A 21,968-nucleotide genomic window follows, 5' to 3' on the forward strand; every position below is an offset into this window, starting at 1 on the left:
GACAGAATCTTAAAGGGGAACTACACTTTTTTTTTTAATTTTGCCAATCGTTCACAATCATTATGAAAGACATGACGACAGATGTATTTTTTTACATTGGAGCAAATGGGAGCTCTACTATTCTGCCCATAAAATCCTATAAATAACCATTCAAAAAGCGCCAACAAAACTCCATTTATATTTCATGACTTGAATATTAACCAAGTATTAGTGATATAGTTATTATTCAAGATTCAAGATGATTTATTGTCAATTCTCAACATGCACAAGACACATAAGAACTTTAAAAGTATATTTTCGGCACAGTCTCACTAAGAGCAGACATACGTTACATGGAGACAAGACAAGACCGCCGACGACGTAGCCATTTTTACGGCGCTCCTTGAAAAAAGGTGAGAAAAGGGTGATATTGGGAAAGGGGGGAGAGTAAAAAAATATCAGTCAAAGGCTGGATCCGCAAGAGGGGGTCCAGACTGAGTCCAAGGGAAAAAAACTAATTTGCAATGCAAACATAAACACGTTACATTTAGTCACAACAAACTTGCAACAGAGGGAGGGGGAGTTGGAGCAAACAAGCAGTGGTGAAGGCGGTGGTTGGGGAAGGGGCGGGTGCGTGCGCGTATGCCCAATCAACTTGGGTGTGATGTTGAAGTGTTTTTGTGGACTGGGGCCGATCTCAAAGTTCGACACCAGGTGCTTGTTGAGAAAAAGGGAGGTCAAAAGCGTCCATCGTTGAGGTGTCCTCGGGGGTGTTTTTCAGAGCAGCCTGTTCCTGATAACACAGCGTCAAGGCCATTCGAGGGAGTCAAATCGTATATTAGGATGTTGTTTTTCTTCGAGCAGACAGAAAACAATGACTTGCGTGCCCTATTGTCCATGCTGGTTTTCTCTCAAATTCAATTAAATTCTCCTTCTCAGCAAACTTCTCCAAGATGTGATCCATCTTGCGATTCAGATCAGAAATCGCCGCAGTCTGTGTTCTCACAGCCCTGCCCAATCTTTCCATTGCGACGAAAAGCCTTTGGGCTCCTTGAGTGGCTGCCATCGTCTTCCGAATTTGACGATACACCAGAGCAATGCCCAGCCCAATCAGCAGGTGCCCCGCGATCACAGTTTCAAATAGGTAGATGTCTTTTACGTCCTCGATGGAAAGGACTGAGAGGCACATGATTCTCCATTTATCCCAGGAGTCTCTCACGTACCCCGCAGCAATGGTTCCATCAGGGCGGCCAGGCTCCCCCGAACCTCTTTTCCTTGTTGAAAAGACTTTGTCAATTGCGTCGAGAGTCCAGCTGATCATATCCATGTTTGATGTTTAGATTTGAGGACAGCGCAAAGAAAGAGGCTTCAAAAAAGTTCAGACAGACACAACGAAGAGAGCAAGCTGGGAAGGAGGGAGCGGAGAAAAATGTGACCGCCCTCACCAGAGGCAAGACAGAAAGATAAGTTATAAGTTAGAACTTATAAGTTATAAGTTCTAACGCCTCTCACCTGAAAAGGATATAATCTGACAAGTTGGGACACTTTGACAGCCATTTAGGACCTGGAACTGGTGAGAACGAGACAACAAGCGCTTGTTTCTCTACCCCGTTTCTTCGCGAGGATTATGAGACATTTTTCACCTAAATGGGAATATTTGAACATCCTCGCAGTCCACATCCTAATGACAGCAGACATTGTACAGTAAATGGTGTTTTATTATGTTTTTCGGCTCTCATAAAATCTGCAGTGAGCAGAAATGAGTGATAAAGTAAAAAAATTGTTTTTTAATTTAATGTGCCGCGTATGTTTAAAATGACCAAAATACGTAATTATTAAATGCTATTATAAATTTGGTCATTACTACATTAAATATATACTTACCGTATTTTTCGGACTATAAATCGCAGTTTTTTTCATAATTTGGCCGGGGGTGCGACTTATACTCAGGAGCGACTTATGTGTGAAATTATTAACACATTACCGTAAAATATCAAATAATATTATTTAGCTCATTCACGTAAGAGACTAGACGTATAAGATTTCATGGGATTTAGCGATTAGGAGTGACAGATTGTTTGGTAAACGTATAGCATGTTCTTTATGTTATAGTTATTTGAATGACTCTTACCATAATATGTTACGTTAACATACCAGGCACGTTCTCAGTTGGTTATTTATGCCTCGTATAACGTACACTTATTCAGCCTGTTGTTCACTATTCTTTATTTATTTTAAATTGCCTTTCAAATGTCTATTCTTGGTGTTGGGTTTTATCAAATACATTTCCCCAAAAAATGCGACTTATACTCCAGTGCGACTTATATATGTTTTTTCCTTCTTTATTGTGCATTTTCGGCCGGTGCGACTTATACTCCGAAAAATACGGTACATCAAGTATATAAAACCCTTTGGGTGTTTTATAGGGGCTCTAAAGGCAGAATTGAACGTCTCCTAAAGGCTCCATTGCAAGCAAACTTTTGATCGAATTTGTTTGATATTTGGAATGCGTTAAAAAAAATCCAACTGTCGTCATGTCTTTCATGATTGTGAAGGATTAGCAAAATTCGTAAAAAAGTGCAGTTCCCCTTTAACACTTTTAGTAACGTTAATTATACGCACTATTAATCTACCCTTATTAATTCGATATTCATTTGATTTCATGTAGGAATTTAGAATTAATTTTATACACGCTTTATAAATATGAAAGTATGTTGTAATAAAAACTAACTAGACAAATTAGTGTACATTTTCAAAAACATGATAAAATACAGGAAGAACATCAGGAAATACATTCAACTAAATTGTTATTAGATCATATTTTTAGAAACTTAACAACTTGCACCTTGGGTTTTGTATTTTTATTTTGTTTATGTACTGTAAGACTTTCATGTTTTTATCTTTTAATTTTTTATAAAAACATAATATTTAAAGGTAGTCAAATATCATGTATGTGAAAGGAGCGCTTTGCTATATTTAAGAACGGACTTTAAAAAAAAAACACTCGTCATACAGCAGTCTGTACAGCAGTTGTGTGACCCACTGTAAAAAATAAAAATACAAATGAGCTCAATGAGTGTTCTGCTGCGTTTAAAAATCTGCTGTCAAAAGTCAGCAAGTACGTTTCCAACTATTATTTAACTGTTCTTGCAGGCCGAAGCTGGCTATCTAGGTAAATATTTCTGCGTGACGTACCTGAAGCAGCTCTGGATCTTACAGATGGGATTCAGCCCAGCAGGCACAATACATTGATTCAATGTTGATTTTGCATACATGTACTTTTCAACTGACTTTGAAACAATGTTGCAAAGTCAGTTTTAAAGGACATGTATGTAAATTGAGACAACGTTGATGTCCAACTTTGGATCCATGTTGTTGGTTGGGAAATGACCAAATGTCAATGGTCAAATCAACGTCACAACCTGACATTGAATGAACCTTGTCAATAAGCTTGTTTTAACGTTGTATTTATGTTGTAAAATGTTGGTTGGGAAATGACCAAATTCCAATGGTCAAATCAATGTCAGAACCCAAAATTGATTAAACGTCGTCAAAAGCATGTTGTATCAACGTTATGTTTGAGTTGCTCAACGTCAGGACCTAATTCAACAAGTTCTCAACATTGTTTCAATGTCTTGTGTCTGCTGGGATGGCTCTTTGAATGGAGCCATACCTAGAGGAGCCATTCCTTTTAAAGCTGTTCGAAAGACAGGTTCCTTAGTGTAGTTCGTGTTTTTCTATCAAAAACAATCACTAGTAGGTAGCAGTAATAAGATACGGTGTGGATTAGAATAATTTCAATCTGTCATTAAATCTGGATCTCACTGGACCGGTTTGCAGCTGAGTGTGAAGCGACTGGGAGGAGAATCAGCACCTCCAAGTCCGAGTCCATGGTTCTCGCCCGGAAAAGGGTGGAGTGCCATCTCCGGGTTGGGGAGGAGTTCAAGTACCTCGGAGTCTTGTTCACGAGTGAGGGAAGAGTGGATCGTGAGATCGACAGGCGGATCAAGGCGGCGTCTTTAGTAATGCGGACACTGTATCGAACTGTCATGGTAAAGAAGGAGCTGAGCCGGAAGGCAAAGCTCTCAATTTACCAGTCGATCTATGTTCCCATCCTCACCTATGGTCATGAGCTTTGGGTTATGACCGAAAGGACAAGATCATGGGTAAAAGCGGCCGAAATGAGTTTCCTCCGCCGGCTGGCGGGGCTCTCCCTTAGAGATAGGGTGAGAAGCTCTGCCATCCGGGAGGAGCTCAAAGTAAAGCTGTTGCTCCTGCACATTGAGAGGAGCCAGATAAGGTGGTTCGGACATCTGGTCAGGATGCCACCCGGACGCCTCCCTGTGGAGGTGTTTAGGGCACGTCCGACCGGTAGGAGGCCACGGGGAAAACCGAGGACACGTTGGGAAGACTATGTCTCCTGGCTGGCCTGGGAACGCCTCAGGATCCCCCAGGTGGAGTCTTGTCTTCAGCTTTAGTGGCGTCTTTGTGTTTGTCAGAGCTCATGTACTTGCTAGTGATTGATGCTATAAGTTAGCTCGTTGTATTCGGTGCACAGTGGACACAGTCAGTAGCATTATGTGGGCGGTACGGCGTAGTGGGTAGAGCGGCCGTGCCAGAAACCTGAGGGTTGCAGGTTCGTTCCCCACCTCTTGATATCCAAATCGCTGCCGTTGTGTCCTTGGGCAAGACACTTCACCCTTGCCCCCGGTGCCGCTCACACTGGTGAATGAATGATGAATGAATGATAGGTGGTGGTCGGAGGGGCCGTAGGCGCAAACTGGCAGCCTCGCTTCTGTCAGTCTACCCCAGGCAGCTGTGGCTACAAATGTAGCTTACCACCACCAGTTGTGAATGAATGATGGGTTCCCACTTCTCTGTGAGCGCTTTGAGTATCTAATAATAGAAAAGCGCGATGTAAAATTTAATCTATTATTCCATCCATCCATCCATTTTCTACCGCTTATTCCCTTTTGGGGTCGCGGGGGGCGCTGGAGCCTATCTCAGCTACAATCGGGCGGAAGGCGGGGTACACCCTGGACAAGTCGCCACCTCATCGCAGGGCCAACACAGATAGACAGACAACATTCACACTCACATTCACACACTACGGCCAATTTTAGTGTTGCCAATCAACCTATCCCCAGGTGCATGTCTTTGGAGGTGGGAGGAAGCCGGAGTACCCGGAGGGAACCCACGCAGTCACGGGGAGAACATGCAAACTCCACACAGAAAGATCCCGAGCCCGGGATTGAACCCAAGACTACTCAGGACCTTCGTATTGTGAGGCAGATGCACTAACCCCTCCTCCACCGTGACGCCCTTAATCCATTATTATTATTATTATTATGTTCATACAATATTTATTATTTCAACAATTTGATGGACAAACTCAACTATTTTATATCCTCACAAAAACGTCACAAGGAGATGTTTAATTCAGTATTCAGGATGTCATTAGACGAGTGCCTATCCCGGCACAAGACATTGATACAACGTTGATACATGTCCTTTAAAACTGACTGAAACAACGTTGCACAATAATTGTATTTGTAAATTGAGTCAACGTTGGTGTCTAATGTTGGATCTATGTCGTTGGTTGGGAAATTACCAAATTTTAAAGGTCAAATCGAGGTCAGAACCCAACATTGATTAAACGTTGTCAATAAGCATGTTGTTCCAACGTTAGGTTTGAGTTGCTCAACGTCAAGACCTAATTCAACAAGTTCTCCGTGTTGTTTTTAATGTCTTGTGCCTACTGGGAAGTTGGTAGCTCTGTATAGAAATTAACATGGACACAAGTATTCGAAAGCCTTCATGAATCCAAATATTTGATTCAAAAATGTTACCACAGTTTGTCTGTAAACAAACAAGGAAACGTGGATGAGGAGGAACCTGATTGACCTGCACAGAACCAAGACCTCAACCCTAACACTTTTGGCAGCCAAGTCCAAAGCCTGAAGGAAATCTTTCTCTTTTCTTCAGTGTTTGACTCCTGCATGTGTCTGCCATGTTTCCATATACGTTTGTCACTCTCATTGATTCTAGTTTAAATCGTTTAGTCGTGCATACCTAAAACTCCCATTGCCAGACCTCCAAGGGCAATCCCTATGGCACGTCCTCTCTCCTCGTCGTCTGTGTACACACTTGCCAGCAGTCCCATCCCTGAAAGTACACACATATTACAAATACATAGTCTTATATTTGACATTTACACTGGGGAAAATAAGTATTTGGTGCCTTGTAGATTTTGTAAGTCGCCAAAGATATGGACACTACGTCACTAGTGGTTAGAGTGTCCGCCCTGAGATTGGTAGGTTGTGAGTTCAAACCCCGGCCGAGTCATACCAAAGACGTTAAAAATGGGACCCGTTGGCACTCCGCATCAAGGGTTGGAATTGGGGGTTAAATCAACAAAATTATTCCTGGGCTTGGCCACCGCTGCTGCTCACTGCTCCCCTCACCTCCCAGGGGGTGAACACCGGGGATGGGTGAAATGCAAAAGACAAATTTCACCACACCTGGTGTGTGTGTGTGTGACAATCATTGGTACTTTAACTTTAACTTTAACTGTGGGTAGGACCTCTCGACTTTCATGAAAAAGCACATGTAAAATATCAATTAATGAATAACCGAGAGCTTCATATGAAATTTTAATGCAGACATATTCCTAATTTTCTAGCTGCTTCCTGCTCTGTCACTGCTAAAAATATAATGGAAAACACCCCCAAACATTCAGACTTATTTAGGTTCAGAGGTGCATAGCAACGCGCTACATTTACTCTGTTAGATTTATTTAGGTGACTTTTTGAAAAAAGTGTACTTGTCAGAGGAGTTTTAATGCAATACACGTTTTACATTTACTTGAGTATTTTTCCATCCATCCATCTTCAACCGCTTATCGGGAATCGGGTCGCGGGGACAACAGCTCCAGCAGAGACCCCCAGACTTCCCTCTCCAGTTGCACGTCCCAGTTGGACGTGCAACGAGGACCTCCCTAGGGAGACGCTCGTGAGGCATCCGCACGAGATGCCCGAACCACCTAAGCTGGCTCCTTTCCAAGCAAAGGAGCAGCGGCTCTACTCCGAGTCTCTCTCGGGTGACTGAAATTCTCACCCTATCTCAAAGGGAGATGCCAGCCACCCTTCTGAGGAAACTCAATTCGGCCGCTTGTATCCGCGATCTTATTCTTTCGGTCATTACCCACACTTCATGAATATAGGTGAGAGTAGGAAGGTAGATAGCTCGGTAGACCGAGAGCTTTGCCTTCTGGCTCAGCTCTCGTTTCGTCACAACAGTGCGGCAGAGAGACTGCAATACTGCCCCAGCTGCTCCGATTCTACGGCTGATGTCCTTCTCCATCTTTCCCTCACTCGTGAACAAGACCCCGAGATACTTAAACTCCTCCACCTGGGACAGAGTCTCGTCCCCTACCTGGACTGTACAAACCATCGGTTTCCTGCTGAGAACCATGGCCTCAGATTTGGAGATGTTGAGTATTTTTGCAAAGAATAAATGCTACTTTTACTCCGTTATACCGAATTTCATTCCGATCAATACATTCATTTATATCACAATTATTAATGATCTATTAATTAAGGCTTACGAAGAATATTCATTTGTCAGCGAGCCTTCTTCCGACAGGCACTGTCACATGACTCTGTTTCCCCAATCCAACATAAGCTTTAGTGATATATGACTCCATTTCACCAATCAAATGGAGAGGAATAATAAGCCCTTGGTATGATAAAATAAAAACCTACTTGTTTAATAAGTGTCAGAATGTTCCCAAAGAAGAGACTTTAATTACGTGACATAACACCAGCACATGCCGGCTATTTGAGTAACTGGTAAGCAGAAACCTCCTAAAATAGCGATCTTTTTGTATTTCACTGATTATTCTAAAACCCACAAGTGTCATTAAAACACATTAAAACAGTACCAACACCAAATTGTTGTCAAGACATGGACTGTGGGGAAGCTTGCTGCAAAGCTTTCGCGGCTCGCTGCGTGGATTGCTTTCCCAAGATGCAAGGAAATTGGATCGGACATGGCGTGTAGGTAAAGACATGATTTATTTTAATACTAACAAAAAGAACAAACAAAAGGCGCGCACAAGGCGTAGAACACACTTGGCTAAGAAAACAAAAACTAATACTTTGACGTAAACTATGGACATGAAACAAAACTTACGTGGCATGGCATGAAGCGAACAATCGCATTAAAATAAGTCAGCACAGAGCATGGTACAGAGTAGCAGGGGTAATGTTGCCAGGATGACCAACTGAAAATGACAGGCTTAGGTTTGTGCAAGAGTGCACAAACAGGAACTAAAAAGAGTACAAAACCCAAACAGAACATAGCCAAACAAAAACATGATCACAGACATGACAAATTGCAGTGGAAATGTGTAGTTATCTCTTAGATCTGCAGCTTGACAGTTACCAGCGCAAGCTTATTAGCATGTAGCATTCTCTTCTTCCACTGTATTTACGTTCCATCCATCCATCCATCCATTTTCTACCGCTTATTCCCTTTGGGGTCGCGGGGGGGCGCTGGAGCCTATCTCAGCTACAATCGGGCGGAAGGCGGGGTACACCCTGGACAAGTCGCCACCTCATCGCAGGGCCAACACACATAGACAGACAACATTCACACTCACATCCACACACTAGGGACAATTTAGTGTTGCCAATCAACTTATCCCCAGGTGCATGTCTTTGGAAGTGGGAGGAAGCCGGAGTACCCGGAGGGAACCCACGCAGTCACGGGGAGAACATGCAAACTCCACACAGAAAGATCCCGAGCCCGGGATTGAACCCAAGACTACTCAGGACCTTCGTATTGTGAGGCAGATGCACTAACCCCTCTGCCACCGTGAAGCCCTGTATTTACGTTCCCACGTAGCTAAACAAGCTGAAATGACCACAATCGCCCCCTAGTGTACGAGAGGCACACTGCGTATGGCCAACAGTCGCGTTAGAGATAGAGCATGGAAACTAAAACTTCACGTGTAGCTGTGAAAATAGAAGAAACTAAATTATTTGACAAATCAGACTCATTTAGTGCATAGAAACGTACTGACTGTCAAAAGTGACATGACATCAGAGAAGGCAGCACAAATCTTTAATGACTAATTTCAAACTAGTAAAAAAAAACATAATTTGCTTCAGTAGAAATGTTCACATTTCAGCCGACAAGAATTCAATTTCCAACAAGAGAAAATATGTTGCATTAATATGATTTTTCTACTAAATATGGAGGTTATTTTGTCTTCATTACAAAAGCTTTTTTTTTGACACCGAATTTATGTAACCGAATTTTTCACGTTTGAGTTTTGTGAACTGAATTTTTTTTACAACAAATAATGCTGACAATTTCATAGAAAAAAATGTTAGCAAAATGCATGTGTTTAAAAATTCAGTGTATAAAAATTTATTGTTTAAAAATTCAGTGTATAAAAATTCAACATTTTAAAAATGTTGTGTATAAAATTTCAGTGTATACAAATTCAATGTTTTAAAAATCAGTGTTTAAAAATGTAGTGTATAAAAATTCAGTGTATAAAAATTCAACATTTTTAAAATTTTGTGTATAAAATTTCAGTGTATACAAATTCAATGTTTTAAAAATCAGTGTTTAAAAATGGAGTGTATAAAAATTCAGTGTAAAAAAATTCAGTGTAGAAAAATTTGCTGCTTCAAAAAGCAAGACCCACTACCGGTAAATTAAAACTGAAGCAATCGAGCCTGTCAACCAGCCAATGAGGTGTCAATATTGGAAGTCACGTGACACGGGTCTTGCAAAACAGCATAAAAAAGGCAGTTAATTGGGCTACCTTCGCATAATACAACATTAACATTTCAATGCGGCTCGCTGGATATTTTCAAACTGTAGAAATTATTCCAATGGTTAAAATCTGCACTTTTGAGTGACATTTGGGTTACTACGGTAACCATAGGAAGATTTGCTTCATGCAGACCAGACAGAGTAGGTCAGGCTGGTTTACACAGCAACAAGCCTGATACGGGGCAGATTTCTAAAACAAAGTTCTGCAGAAAAGTGATATTATATCAAATATGTTGATGCTATTTTACCCTTTGCGTTTATGTTTCGCCGTGTTTGTTGCATCTTTGTTGCTCTTGCTCTACTATAAAAGATGTCGATGGAGGTGGTAGAGGAGCAATGTTCATATATTGTCAATACTCAGTGTTTTTGTTCATAGTTAATTTAGTAAATCTCACATTCTGTAGTTTCATATACTTTTGTACATTCTGTGTGTCTTAGTCAGTTAAAATCTAAAATGTATTTCATTTGTTGAGATGGTCTGTTACAACGTTTCAGTACCAGTCATTATTGTGTGAGTGTTTGTACCATTGTGTGATCAGCTATTATCCTTTTTTGCGAATATTGGTATTTTTTCACTAAAGCACAGCAACCTCCACTAATTAAAGTGTTCATTAAAAGATATCCAAGCACATGCAGCAGATTACATGGCCTGTAGCTGTAGTGCTGATAACCTGCCTCTTTGTAAGACCCGTGTCACGTGACTTCAAACTTGACACCTCATTGGCTGGTTCTGAAACAGGATCAATTGCTTCACACTTAATTTACCAGAAGTGGGTCGTACGTTTTGAACGAGCACATTTTTAGGACACTGAATTTTTGTACACTGAATTTTTAAACACAACATTTTTTTTACACAGAATGTTTGTAAAATGTAATTTTAAACACACGTTTTTTTAACTGAATTTTTTTTACACCAAATTTTTATACACTGAATTTTAAAAGACTGAATTTTGAAACACACGCATTTTGCTAAAACTATTTTTTTCCAATGAATTGTCAGTATATTTTGATGAAAAAAAATTCAGTTTACAAAATTCAAACTAAAGAAATTCAGTGTAAAAAAAAACAACCTTTCACAATAATGACATAAATTAACCTTCATACTAATTAAATCAGAAGTTACTCACAAATTACTTAATATTTGATGGCTGCTTTTTACTTTTCCTTGAGTCATATTATTCTAAAGTAACGGTACTTTTACTTGAGTACACTTTTTGGGTACTCTACCCACCTTAGCTGAGGGTTAATGCTGGTCTTGCAAACTCAAGCCGGATTTACCTCACAAAGATTGGGAAATGTATGTTTTAATTGTGTTCATTTTGTTACTCTGGACAAAAAAACATACATTATCAAACAATTTATTTTCCATAAGTTTAGTTCAAAACATGCATCAAAATACATTAAACTTGGATTGAAAAAGTATTAATATGATTTAACATAAATGAAAAAGTTTAAAAAGGGCTGGCCTGATTGTAAGAGACACATACCAATAAAAACGCAGAGCAAAACATGAAGGATCACAAAAATAATTTGCATTTGATTGAGTACCTTATGCAGAAAATCTGTTTTGTGGCATTTGCAGGCAGAGAAGTGGGATGTAGGAAACGTAGTTGATCACCAGGTTTAGGATTTCTGATTACCGTATTTTTCGGACTATAAGTCGCAGTTTTTTTCATAGTTTGGCCGGGCTCCAGTGCGACTTATATATGTTTTTTTCCTTTTTTATTATGCATTTTCGGCAGGTGCGACTTATACTCCGGTGCGACTTATACTCCGAAAAATACGGTACTCCTCTTTTCAGATTTAAAATCTCAAATGTTTCGAGACTGTCACTTGGCGATTTCAACTTTCAGAACCCTCCACATATCTACTAGACAGGATTTAAGTCCTGAGACTGGCTAGTAGGGGTGGGCAAATTGATCCTAATATCTATACCAGGGGTAGTATCGGTATCGAATCGATACCAGAGTGACGATACCAATATTCAGTTCAGTTCAGTTCAGTTTCAGTTTATTTCGAACATGCATACGATACAATGTAATGCATCACATATTTCCAGTCATTCATTACAACACATCCATTTTTGGGGTCTTTGATTATTTTTACGAATAATTATTCGGGATCAGACAAAGAGCAGCCCGAAGACCTCGATGAAAAAGAAAAAGAAAGGACCCAGATTTCCCTCGCCCGGACGCGGGTCACCGGGGCCCCCCACTGGAGCCAGGCCCGTAGGTGGGGCACGATGGCGAGCGCCTGGTGGCCAGGCCTGTACCCATGGGGCCCGGCCGGGCACATCCCGAAGAGGCAACATGGGTCCCCCCTCCTATGGGCTCACCACTCATAGGTGCATTGTGAGCCAGGCGGAAGCCAAAGGCAGGGCACTTGGTGGTCCGATCCTAGGCTACATAAGCTAGCTCTTGGGACGTGGAACGTCACCTCGCTGGGGGGTAAGGAGCCTGAGCTAGTGCGCGAGGTGGAGAAGTTCCGGCTATATATAGTCGGACTCACTTCTACGCAAAGCAAGGGCTCTGGAACCAGTTCTCTCGAGAGGGGCTGGACTCTCTTCCACTCTGGCGTTGCGCGCAGTGAGAGGCGACGGGCTGGGGTGGCAATTCTTGTTGCCCCTCGGCTCAAAGCCTGCACGTTGGAGTTCAACCCAGTGGACGAGAGGATAGCTTCCCTCCGCCTTCGGGTGGGGGGACGGGTCCTGACTGCTGTTTGTGCTTACGCACCAAACAGCAGCTCAGAGTACCCACCCTTTTTGAATACACTCGAGGGAGTACTGGAGAGTTCTACCCCGGGTGATTACCTGTTCTACCGGGGGACTTCAACGCTCATATTGGCAACGACAGTGAAACCTGGAGAGGCGTGATTGGGAAGAATGGCTGCCCGGATCTGAACCCGAGTGGCGTTTTGTTATTGGACTTTTGTGCTCGTCACAGATTGTCCATACCACAACACAATGTTCAAACAAAAGGGTGTCCATATGTGTACTTGGCACCAAGACACCCTAGGCCGCAGTTCCATGATCGACTTTGTAGTTGTGTCATCGGATTTGCGGTGTCATGTTTTGGACACTCGGGTGAAGAGAGGGGCGGAGCTTTCTACCGATCACCGGTGGTGAGTTGGCTGCGATTGAGGGGGAGGATGCCGGACAGACCTGGCAGGCCCAAACGCATTGTGATGGTCTGCTGGGAACGTCTAGCAGAGTCTCCTGTCAGAGAGAGTTTCAATTCCCAGCTGCGGAGGAACTTTGAACATGTCACTAGGGAGGCGCTGGACATTTAGTCTGAGTGGACCATGTTCCGTACCTCTATTGTCAAGGCGGCCGATTCGAGCTGTGGCCGCAAGGTAGTGCCTGTCGTGGCGGTAATCCTAGAACCCACTGGTTCACCAGCGGTGAGGGATGCCGTCAAGCTGAAGAAAGAGTCCTATCGGGTTCTTTTGGCTCATGGGACTCCGGAGGCAGCGGACAGGTACTGACAGGCCAAGCGGTGTGCGGCATCAGCGGTCGCAGAGGCAAAACTCGGACATGAGAGGAGTTCGGGGAAGCCATGGAAAACGACTTCGAAACGATTCTGGACCATCATCCGCCACCTCAGGAGGGGAAAACAGTGCACTGTCAACACTGTGTATGGTGAGGATGGTGTTCTGCTGACCTCGACTATGGATGTTGTGGATCGTTGGAGGGAATACTTCGAAGACCTCCTCAATCCCACCAACACATCTTCCTATGAGGAAGCAGTGCCTGGGGAATCTGTGGTGGGCTCTCCTATTTCTGGGGCTGAGGATGCCGAGGTAGTTAAAAAGCTCCTCGGTGGCAAGGCCTTGGGGGTGGATGAGACCCGCCCGGAGTTCCTTAAGGGTCTGGATGCTGTGGGGCTGTTTTGGTTGATAAGACTCTGCAACATCGCGTGAACATCGGGGGCGGTACCTCTGGATAGTAAAATGATTCCTCTTTAAGAAGGGGAACTGGAGGGTTGTGTTCCAACTATCGTGGGATCACACTCCTCAACCTTCCCAGTGAGGTCTATTCACTTGGAGAGGAGGAGAAGAGGCTGCTCCAGATAGTCAAACCTTGGATTCAGGAGGAACAGTGTGGTTTTCCTCATGGTCGTGGAACTGTTGACCAGCTCTATACTCTTGGCAGGGTCCTTGAAGATGCATGGGAGTTTGCCCAGCCAGTCTACATGTGCTTTGTGGACTTGGAGAAGGCATTCGACCATGTCCCCCGGGAAGTCCTGTGGGGAGTGCTCAGAGAGTATGAGGTATCGGACTGTCTGATTGTGGCGGTCCGCTCCCTGTATGATCAGTGTCAGAGCTTGGTCCGCATTGCCGGCAGTAAGTCAGACATGTTTCCAGTGGGGTTTGGACTCCGCCTAGGCTGCCCTTTGTCACCGATTCTGTTCATAACTTTTATGGACAGAATTTCTAGGCTCAGTCAGGGCGTTGAGGGGATACGGTTTAGTGGCTGCAGGATTAGGTATCTGCTTTTTGCAGATGATGTGGTCCTGATGGCTTTATCTGGCCAGGATCTTTAGCTCTCACTGGATCGGTTCGCAGCCGAATGTGAAGCGGCTGGGATGGGAATCAGCACCTCAAAGTCCGAGTCCATGGTTGACGCCCGGAAAAGGGCGGAGTACCATATCTGGGTTGTTGAGGAAAACTCTGCCCCAAGTGGAGGAGTTCAAGTACCTCGTAGTCTTGTTCACGAGTGAGGAAAAGTGGATCGTGAGATCGACAGGCGGCTCGGTGCGGCATCTTCAGTAATGCGGTTGCTGTATCGACCAGTTGTGGTGAAGAAGGAGCTGAGCCGGAAGGCAAAGCTCTAAATTTACCGGTCGATCTACGTCCTCATCCTCACCCATTAGTAATGAGCTTTGGGTTATGACTGAAAGGACAAGATCACGGGTACAAGCGGCCGAAATGAGTTTCCTCCGCCGGGTGGCGGAGTTCTCCCTCAGAGATAGGGTGAGAAGCTCTGTGATCCGGAAGGAGCTCAAAGTAAAGCCGCTGCTCGTCCACATCGAGAGGAGCCAGATGAGGTGGTTCGGGCATCTAGTCAGGATGCCACCCGAACTCCTCCCTAGGGAGGTGTTTATGGCACGTCCGACCGGTAAGAGGCCACGGGGAAGAACCAGGACACGTTGGGAAGACTATGTCTCCCGGCTGGCCTGAAAACGCCTCGGGATATTCCGGGATGAACTGGACGAAGTGGCTGGGGAGAGGGAAGTCTGGGCCTCTCTACTTAGGCTGCTGCACCCGCAACCCGACCTCGGATAAGCGGAAGAAGATGGATGGATGGATTGATGGACATTGATATATTGTTGGAATGTTTAATATCTCAGAGAATACATTCTTGGACACAGGGCTTTGGGGCAAAAAAGTCAAAAGATTTGAATGAGAGACGATAGTTTTTTTTGCCTTTGTTTGGTTATTTTGCATTATTTATTTCATTTTACTCAAACAATAATAAATAAATAAGGAAATCATTTTACTATTTTGGTAATATTGTTAAAATATCTTGTGTTGTTGTGTTTCTACTAAGGGTGTCCTCATACAATTTCTTCACTTTTGATACAATATCGATATTGGAGCCTTGACTATTGGCCGATGCCCACATTGATCTCATACGATATCAGCAAGAATCGTTCTTACTCGTATTATTTTGTAGTGTGGAATGTTAAAAAAGTGAGTTGAAATAAGAAGTGTATTAACAGTAAAATAATAGAAGTATAAAAACATATTAAGGTCTTACCAGCTACAGATGAGCAGGACGAGCCCACACCTTGAAGTGATCTGGCCAGAAACAGCAGCGCATAGCTTGATGAGAAGGCAAACACTTAACAATGACGAAAAAAACATCAAATGTGAAGGACGCACTTTTTTCCCACGTAATTTTGATGATACCATGTTTTGTAACTTACTAATTGTAGACATGAACATGATGCAGAAGCCGATGAATATAGGAAGCTGGTATCCGATCCTAGCGACACAAAAGGAAATGGTTAAAAGAAGGAAATATTAAAATACACCTTCATATTTATCAAAAAAAGACTAAATGTTCATTTTTAGCCTGGAAGTAAAATCTCTTTTCTTGCTGAGTGTATTCATCTTTCCATTTAGACAGAAAAAATACATGGACTGCAAGCAATTTTAAATCTTTTAAACTTCATCTAATATTACATTCCTAACATTTATCATGTTAACATCAAAATATATACTTAAATAACGGTTGACACATGATTTTAAAGCAAGTTATCCATCAAATTGTGGATGATTAAAAAACAAATCAATTCAGTAAACTGGTAGCTCTGTTTCCAAAATTTTACTGTAAATAAAAACAAAACTGCAGTATAATTTTTCTATTTAGTAATAAAGAGTAATACACCGTAACAATGACAACCATAAAAACAATGGTATTGTTTTTCCAAATGTTCCATTTATATGCTTAAAACATCATACATTTTATGGTAACATTTTGGCAACTGAGCTGTCAGGTTTTTTCATACTGTAAAATCTACAGATTTTTTTTTTTACAGTATACATACAAAATATATATAGTTTACTAAACAATTATGTAATAATATCATTAGGGAGTTCATGTTTATATATTATTCACTGTTACAAACAACCCTCTGAGGGCAGCCATAAGCATACTTGCCAACCCTCCCGATTTTTCCGGGAGACTCCCGAATTTCAGTGCCCCTCCCGAAAATCTCCCGAGGCAACCATGCTCCCAAATTTCTCTCGATTTTCACCCGGACAACAATATTAAGGGCGTGCCGTGAGGGCACTGCCTTTAGCGTCCTCTACAACTTGTCGACGCGTCCGCTTTTTCACCATACAAACAGCGTGCCGGCCCAGTCGCATGTTGTATGCGGCTTCCGCATACACACGAAAGTGACTGCAAGACATACTTGATCAGCAGCCATACAGGTCACACTGAGAGTGCCCATATAAACAACTTTAACACTGTTACAAATATGCGCCACACTGAAAATCCACACCAAACAAGAATGACAAACACATTTCGGGAGAACATCCGCACCGTAACACAACATAAACACAACAGACCAAATACCCAGAATCCATTGCATCCCTAAATCTTCCGGGCTTCAATATACACCCCCGCTACCACCAAACCCCGCCCCCCCAACCCCGACCACCTCAACCCCCCCCCAATCTCCCGAATTCGAAGGTCTCAAGGTTGGCAAGTATGGCCATAAGTGCCATGTGGCCCTCAATAAAATTTAGTTTAGCACTCCTGTGTCAAAGAGACTCCGTCCAGTGGGCACTGTCACATGACTTTGTTTCACCAATCAGACGTAAGCACTAGTGACTTTTGACTCCATTTCACCAATCAGATGGAGCCTGGCAGTCACATGACAACACTCAAATTATACTCTGTAAATAGCAACATGACATCAAAAGTCTCAGCGCAACTCTTCAATGTTTACTTATAAACTATGAAAAACAGCGACAGAGCTGTGAATCTTGCAATAACTCATGACTCCCTTTGATTCCGATTCTTGGGGTGACGATCTTGTGCTTCAGAATCGATTCAAACTGATTCTCCCAGTATACTATTTGGTAAAATAAATTATAATAAACACTTATCAAACAACTGACGAACAACATATATTTATATATATATATATTATATATACGTTTGTATATATATATATATATATATATATATATATATATATACAAACGTATATGTATATATATGTTGTCCGTCAGTTGTTTTATATATATATATATATATATATATATATATATATATATATATATATATATATATATATATATATATATACACAGAGCCGGCCCAAGGCATAAGCGTACTAAGCGCTTGCTTAGGGCCCCGCGGCCACCAGGGGGCCCCCAAAAGCAATTAACAAAAAATTATTATTTTTTATTTTTTGCATGTACGAGTCTGACTGATGATTTATTTCTAAATGATCAAAGATATATTATTGTACAAAAACACAATTTTAGGTCAACTTTTTTGCACATTGCTGTTTCAGGTTTTTGTTACCAAAAATAATAAAGTGAATCAGAATCAGCTTTATTGTCTAGTTATGTTTAACCAGATGTGGGTAGAGTAGCCAGAAATTGTACTCAAGTATGAGTACTGTTACTTTAGAGATTTATTACTCAAGTAAAAGTAAGGAGTAGTCACCCAAATATTTACTTGAGTAAAAGTAAAAAGTATGTTGTGAAAAAACTACTCAAGTACTGAGTAACTGATGAGTAACATACACACTCATATCGTATATATACTGTATATATATATATATATATATATATATATATATATATATATATATATATATATACATATATATATATATACACATACATATACATTGATATATACATACATATACATTGATATATACAGTATATAATTTATATGCATTTATTTTGCTGTTTTTGTTTACATGTTAAAGGTGTTTTAATGAATATACATGCATGTTTAACATATAGATTCCTTTCTTTCATGAAGACAAGAATATAAGTTGGTGTATTACCTGATTCTGATGACTTGCGTTGATTGTAATCAGGCAGTCGTGATGATAACGTCCACGTTTTCAAATGGAGGAGAAGAAAAGTTCCTCCTTTCTGTCTACTACCACATGAAAGTGGTGAGTTTTTGGCATCTTAGTTGTCCAGCTTCCATATTCGTTTTTATACACTTTACAAGAAATATATTGGCGTCAAACTCCGTAGCTTGCTAGCTTGTTTGCGCTGGCTTTCGGAGACTCTTATTTTGAAAGCGCAGGCGCGATGGAGCGGCACTTTTATTGTGAAGACAGGAACTGTGCAGTCAGTCTTTAGGCTTTTGACGGGACGTATGGTTGGAATGAAAAGGTATCTTTTTTCCTTCACACTTTTGATTCATTGATTGGAACTTTTATTAGTAGATTGCACAGTACAGTACATATTCTGTACAATTGACCACTAAATGGTAACACCCCCATACGTTTTTCAACTTGTTTAAGTCAGGTCATGTGACCGCCTGGCTCTGTTTGATTGGTCCAACGTCACCAGTGACTGCATCTGATTGGTGGAACGAAGTGAAACGTCACCAGTAAGGCAGGCACTTTGAAGGTCTGTCTGACAGACCAAAACAAACAAAGCGTGCATTAACAGATCGATAAAAATTAGTAGCGAGTAGCGAGCTGAATGTAGATAAAAGTAGCGGAGTAAAAGTAGCGTTCCTTCTCTATAAATATACTTAAGTAAAAGTAAAAGTATGTTGCATTAAAACTACTCTTAGAAGTACAATTTATCCCAAAAGTTACTCAAGTAGATGTAACGGAGTAAATGTAGCGCGTTACTACCCACCTCTGTGTTTAACACACATGGAATTTAACTTCAGTAGACTGCGCTCTCTTTGTACAAAGTAAACATTGAATATGAACAATTAACTAAAAATATAAACTAGTAAATAAAGACTAATATGTACAAGACTGATGAGACAAGATGACACTTTTACTGTAAATACAAAGCTTTATCACTTGGACTGTTCAACCCCAGGCCACTCTTGTAGCTGAATGTTTTCTACATTTTAAGATTAGGAACCATATGTGGCACTCTGGACATCATTCGTTCATTCATTGGTATTATTTATGTTCTTAACTGGGCCACCCCCATATCTTTATAAATGACATGTCATTTGTAAAGACATGCCAGACTGACAATAGGATAATGTAAACAACACTGCCAGAGCCGCAATGAGTTTATATATTATTTATATATTATTGGCAGAAATAGAGGGCCCCAAAATCAAATTTTGCTTAGGGCCCCATGGAGGCTTGGGCCGGCACTGTATATACATATACAAAGCTTGCAATTATGATGTAAATAAAAAAAATTCGGACCAAGGGTAAAATGCGATTCTGTTTTTAAATGGTCAAAACTAGACTAATTGATCAGTAAAAATCCAACATTTGCACGTCAAATATTTTGACTTTATGCATTTTCCGCCTCATAATTTTTCAGTACATTCCACGTGAAAACTTGACCTGAGATTTACACTATGTAGAACATATTAAAAATAATGCAACATGACCAAACAAACATCTCCACAAAGTTTGGCGCTTTTGTCTACTCCACTTTTTCGTTTATAAAAATATATATATATTTGGTGTTTTTGGCCTTACTTAAGTCTTTATTTAAGTATTTTATATTATATTTTGCACACGCTGTCGAGTGCGTGGTATTTGGATCTGCGTAAAACGGACCCATACAGTTTACCACATTTTCTGTTTATTTTCAAAGCAGTCCAACTACAATGAAACCCACTTTTTTAGCAGGCTGACGGTGCGCTCATGGGATGCGCTGGCACTCCTAACTAGTCCAAACAAGAACCATGAAATACGACTTTATTAGACCAGTGCTTAGACCACAGCACTGGCTTCCTGTTGCTCAGAGAATAGACTTTAAAAATGGCTCTCCTTGTGTACAAGTCTTTTTATTGGTCTTGTGCCAAAGTACATCTCTGACATTTCATAGCCGTGTGAACCATCTCAAGCTCTAAGAACCTCAGGGAGTGGTCTCCTGCTGGTGCCTAGAGTCAGGACCAAACATGGTGAAAAACCAATTAATTATTATTAAAACATGCCAGCTGACATCAAAACACATTATTCAATTTGCTTTACTAAACCCCTCAAGTCACCCAGCAACTGTAAAATTAGAAAATGACTGTCTAATATTTACTTTAATTTTTTATTTCAGTTCAAATATTTGGCCAACCATACGTAGGATAGATCTGCAGCGCCAATGCTTCCTTTAGCACAGCTACTTCTGCGCAACTGCCAATTGAAATAAAGACTGTATGTGCTAAATAATTAAATTTGTATTTCCTTATCCGTTTATTGAGAGTGTTCAGATTTTCAGCATATATTCTGCATTTTCATGAAGACAAACACGCTCACTTAACAGACGCAGGCCCCTGTTTAGTTTAGTATATGGGCTTTCTGTGTGCTATCAAGTTTGCATGTGAAGTGTCTGCAAAATGTAGCGTGTACATTTTTTTTTATCGTAAGATTGTAAGCTAGCATGCATTAAAAGCTTGGTCACACCTGGGCAAAATACGGCCCGCGGGCCACATGCGGCCCATTAAGATTTTCTATCCGGCCCGCCGGACGTTCGACTTCTTTTTTTTTTTAGACCTTTAACATCAAAACTGTCGCCGCGATTATGATGTGCAGTGCTGTTTTTAAATGACCGTGAAGTCTTGAACTATACAAAGTATTTCAATGGTTGGAATCTGCACTTTTGAGTGTTATAGGAGTTATTACTGTAATCTAGGTCCCAGCAGCTCAGACCAGGAACACAGCAGATTGGGCGGGGTTTGTTTTTAGAGCAGCCAGCCCCAAACACATGTGTCAGGAACAGATGCAGAAGCAAATTTGTTCATATTTTGTTAAAACTCAGTCTTTTATTGCTCATAGTTAATATTGTAAATCCACCGTAAAAGAGGAGCAATGTTTATATGTTGTTAATATTCAGTCTTTTGTTGTTCATAGTTAATATTTTAAATCCCACGTAAAAAAGGAGCGATGTTCATATGTTGTTCATATTCAGTCTTTTATTGTTCATAGTTAATATTTTAAATCCCACGTAAAAAAGGAGCGATGTTCATATGTTGTTAATATTCAGTCTTTTATTGTTCATAGTTAATATTGTAGATCCCATGTAAAAGAGGAGCGATGTTCATATGTTGTTCATATTCAGTCTTTTATTGTTCATCAGTGACGTGCGGTGAGGTTCATGGCTGGTGAGGCACTGACTTCATCACAGTCAGATTTACAAACATATGAACCCTAAAGAGAATCTTATTCACCATTTGATTGGCAGCAGTTAACGGGTTATGTTTAAAAGCTCATACCAGCATTCTTCCCTGCTTGGCACTCAGCATCAAGGGTTGGAATTGGGAGTTAAATCACCAAATATGATTTCCGGGCGCGGCGCCGCTGCTGCCCACTGCTCCCCTCACCTCCCAGGGGGTGAACAAGGGGATGGGTCAAATGCAGAGGACAAATTTCACCACACCTAGTGTGTGTGACAATCATTGGTACTTTAACTTAACTTTAACTTTACACATACAAACTGTAGCACACAAA

General features: G+C 41.2%; 1 protein-coding gene across 1 annotated transcript in view; it reads right to left on the bottom strand.

Moving 5' to 3' along the window:
- The window catches only part of slc18a2 (solute carrier family 18 member 2), a 111,097-nt gene that overhangs the window by 42,025 nt on the left and 47,104 nt on the right, over positions 1–21,968 (bottom strand). Inside the window, exons 4-6 of the mRNA XM_061964696.2 lie at positions 15,756–15,814; positions 15,587–15,670; positions 6,052–6,144 (exon numbers count right to left, since the gene is read on the bottom strand). Of these exons, the coding sequence (XP_061820680.1) occupies positions 6,052–6,144; positions 15,587–15,670; positions 15,756–15,814 (236 nt within the window). The remainder of the gene's footprint in view (positions 1–6,051; positions 6,145–15,586; positions 15,671–15,755; positions 15,815–21,968) is intronic.

The sequence above is a fragment of the Nerophis lumbriciformis genome, linkage group LG02 (assembly GCF_033978685.3).
Source record: "Nerophis lumbriciformis linkage group LG02, RoL_Nlum_v2.1, whole genome shotgun sequence".
NCBI classification, from domain to species: domain Eukaryota; kingdom Metazoa; phylum Chordata; class Actinopteri; order Syngnathiformes; family Syngnathidae; genus Nerophis; species Nerophis lumbriciformis.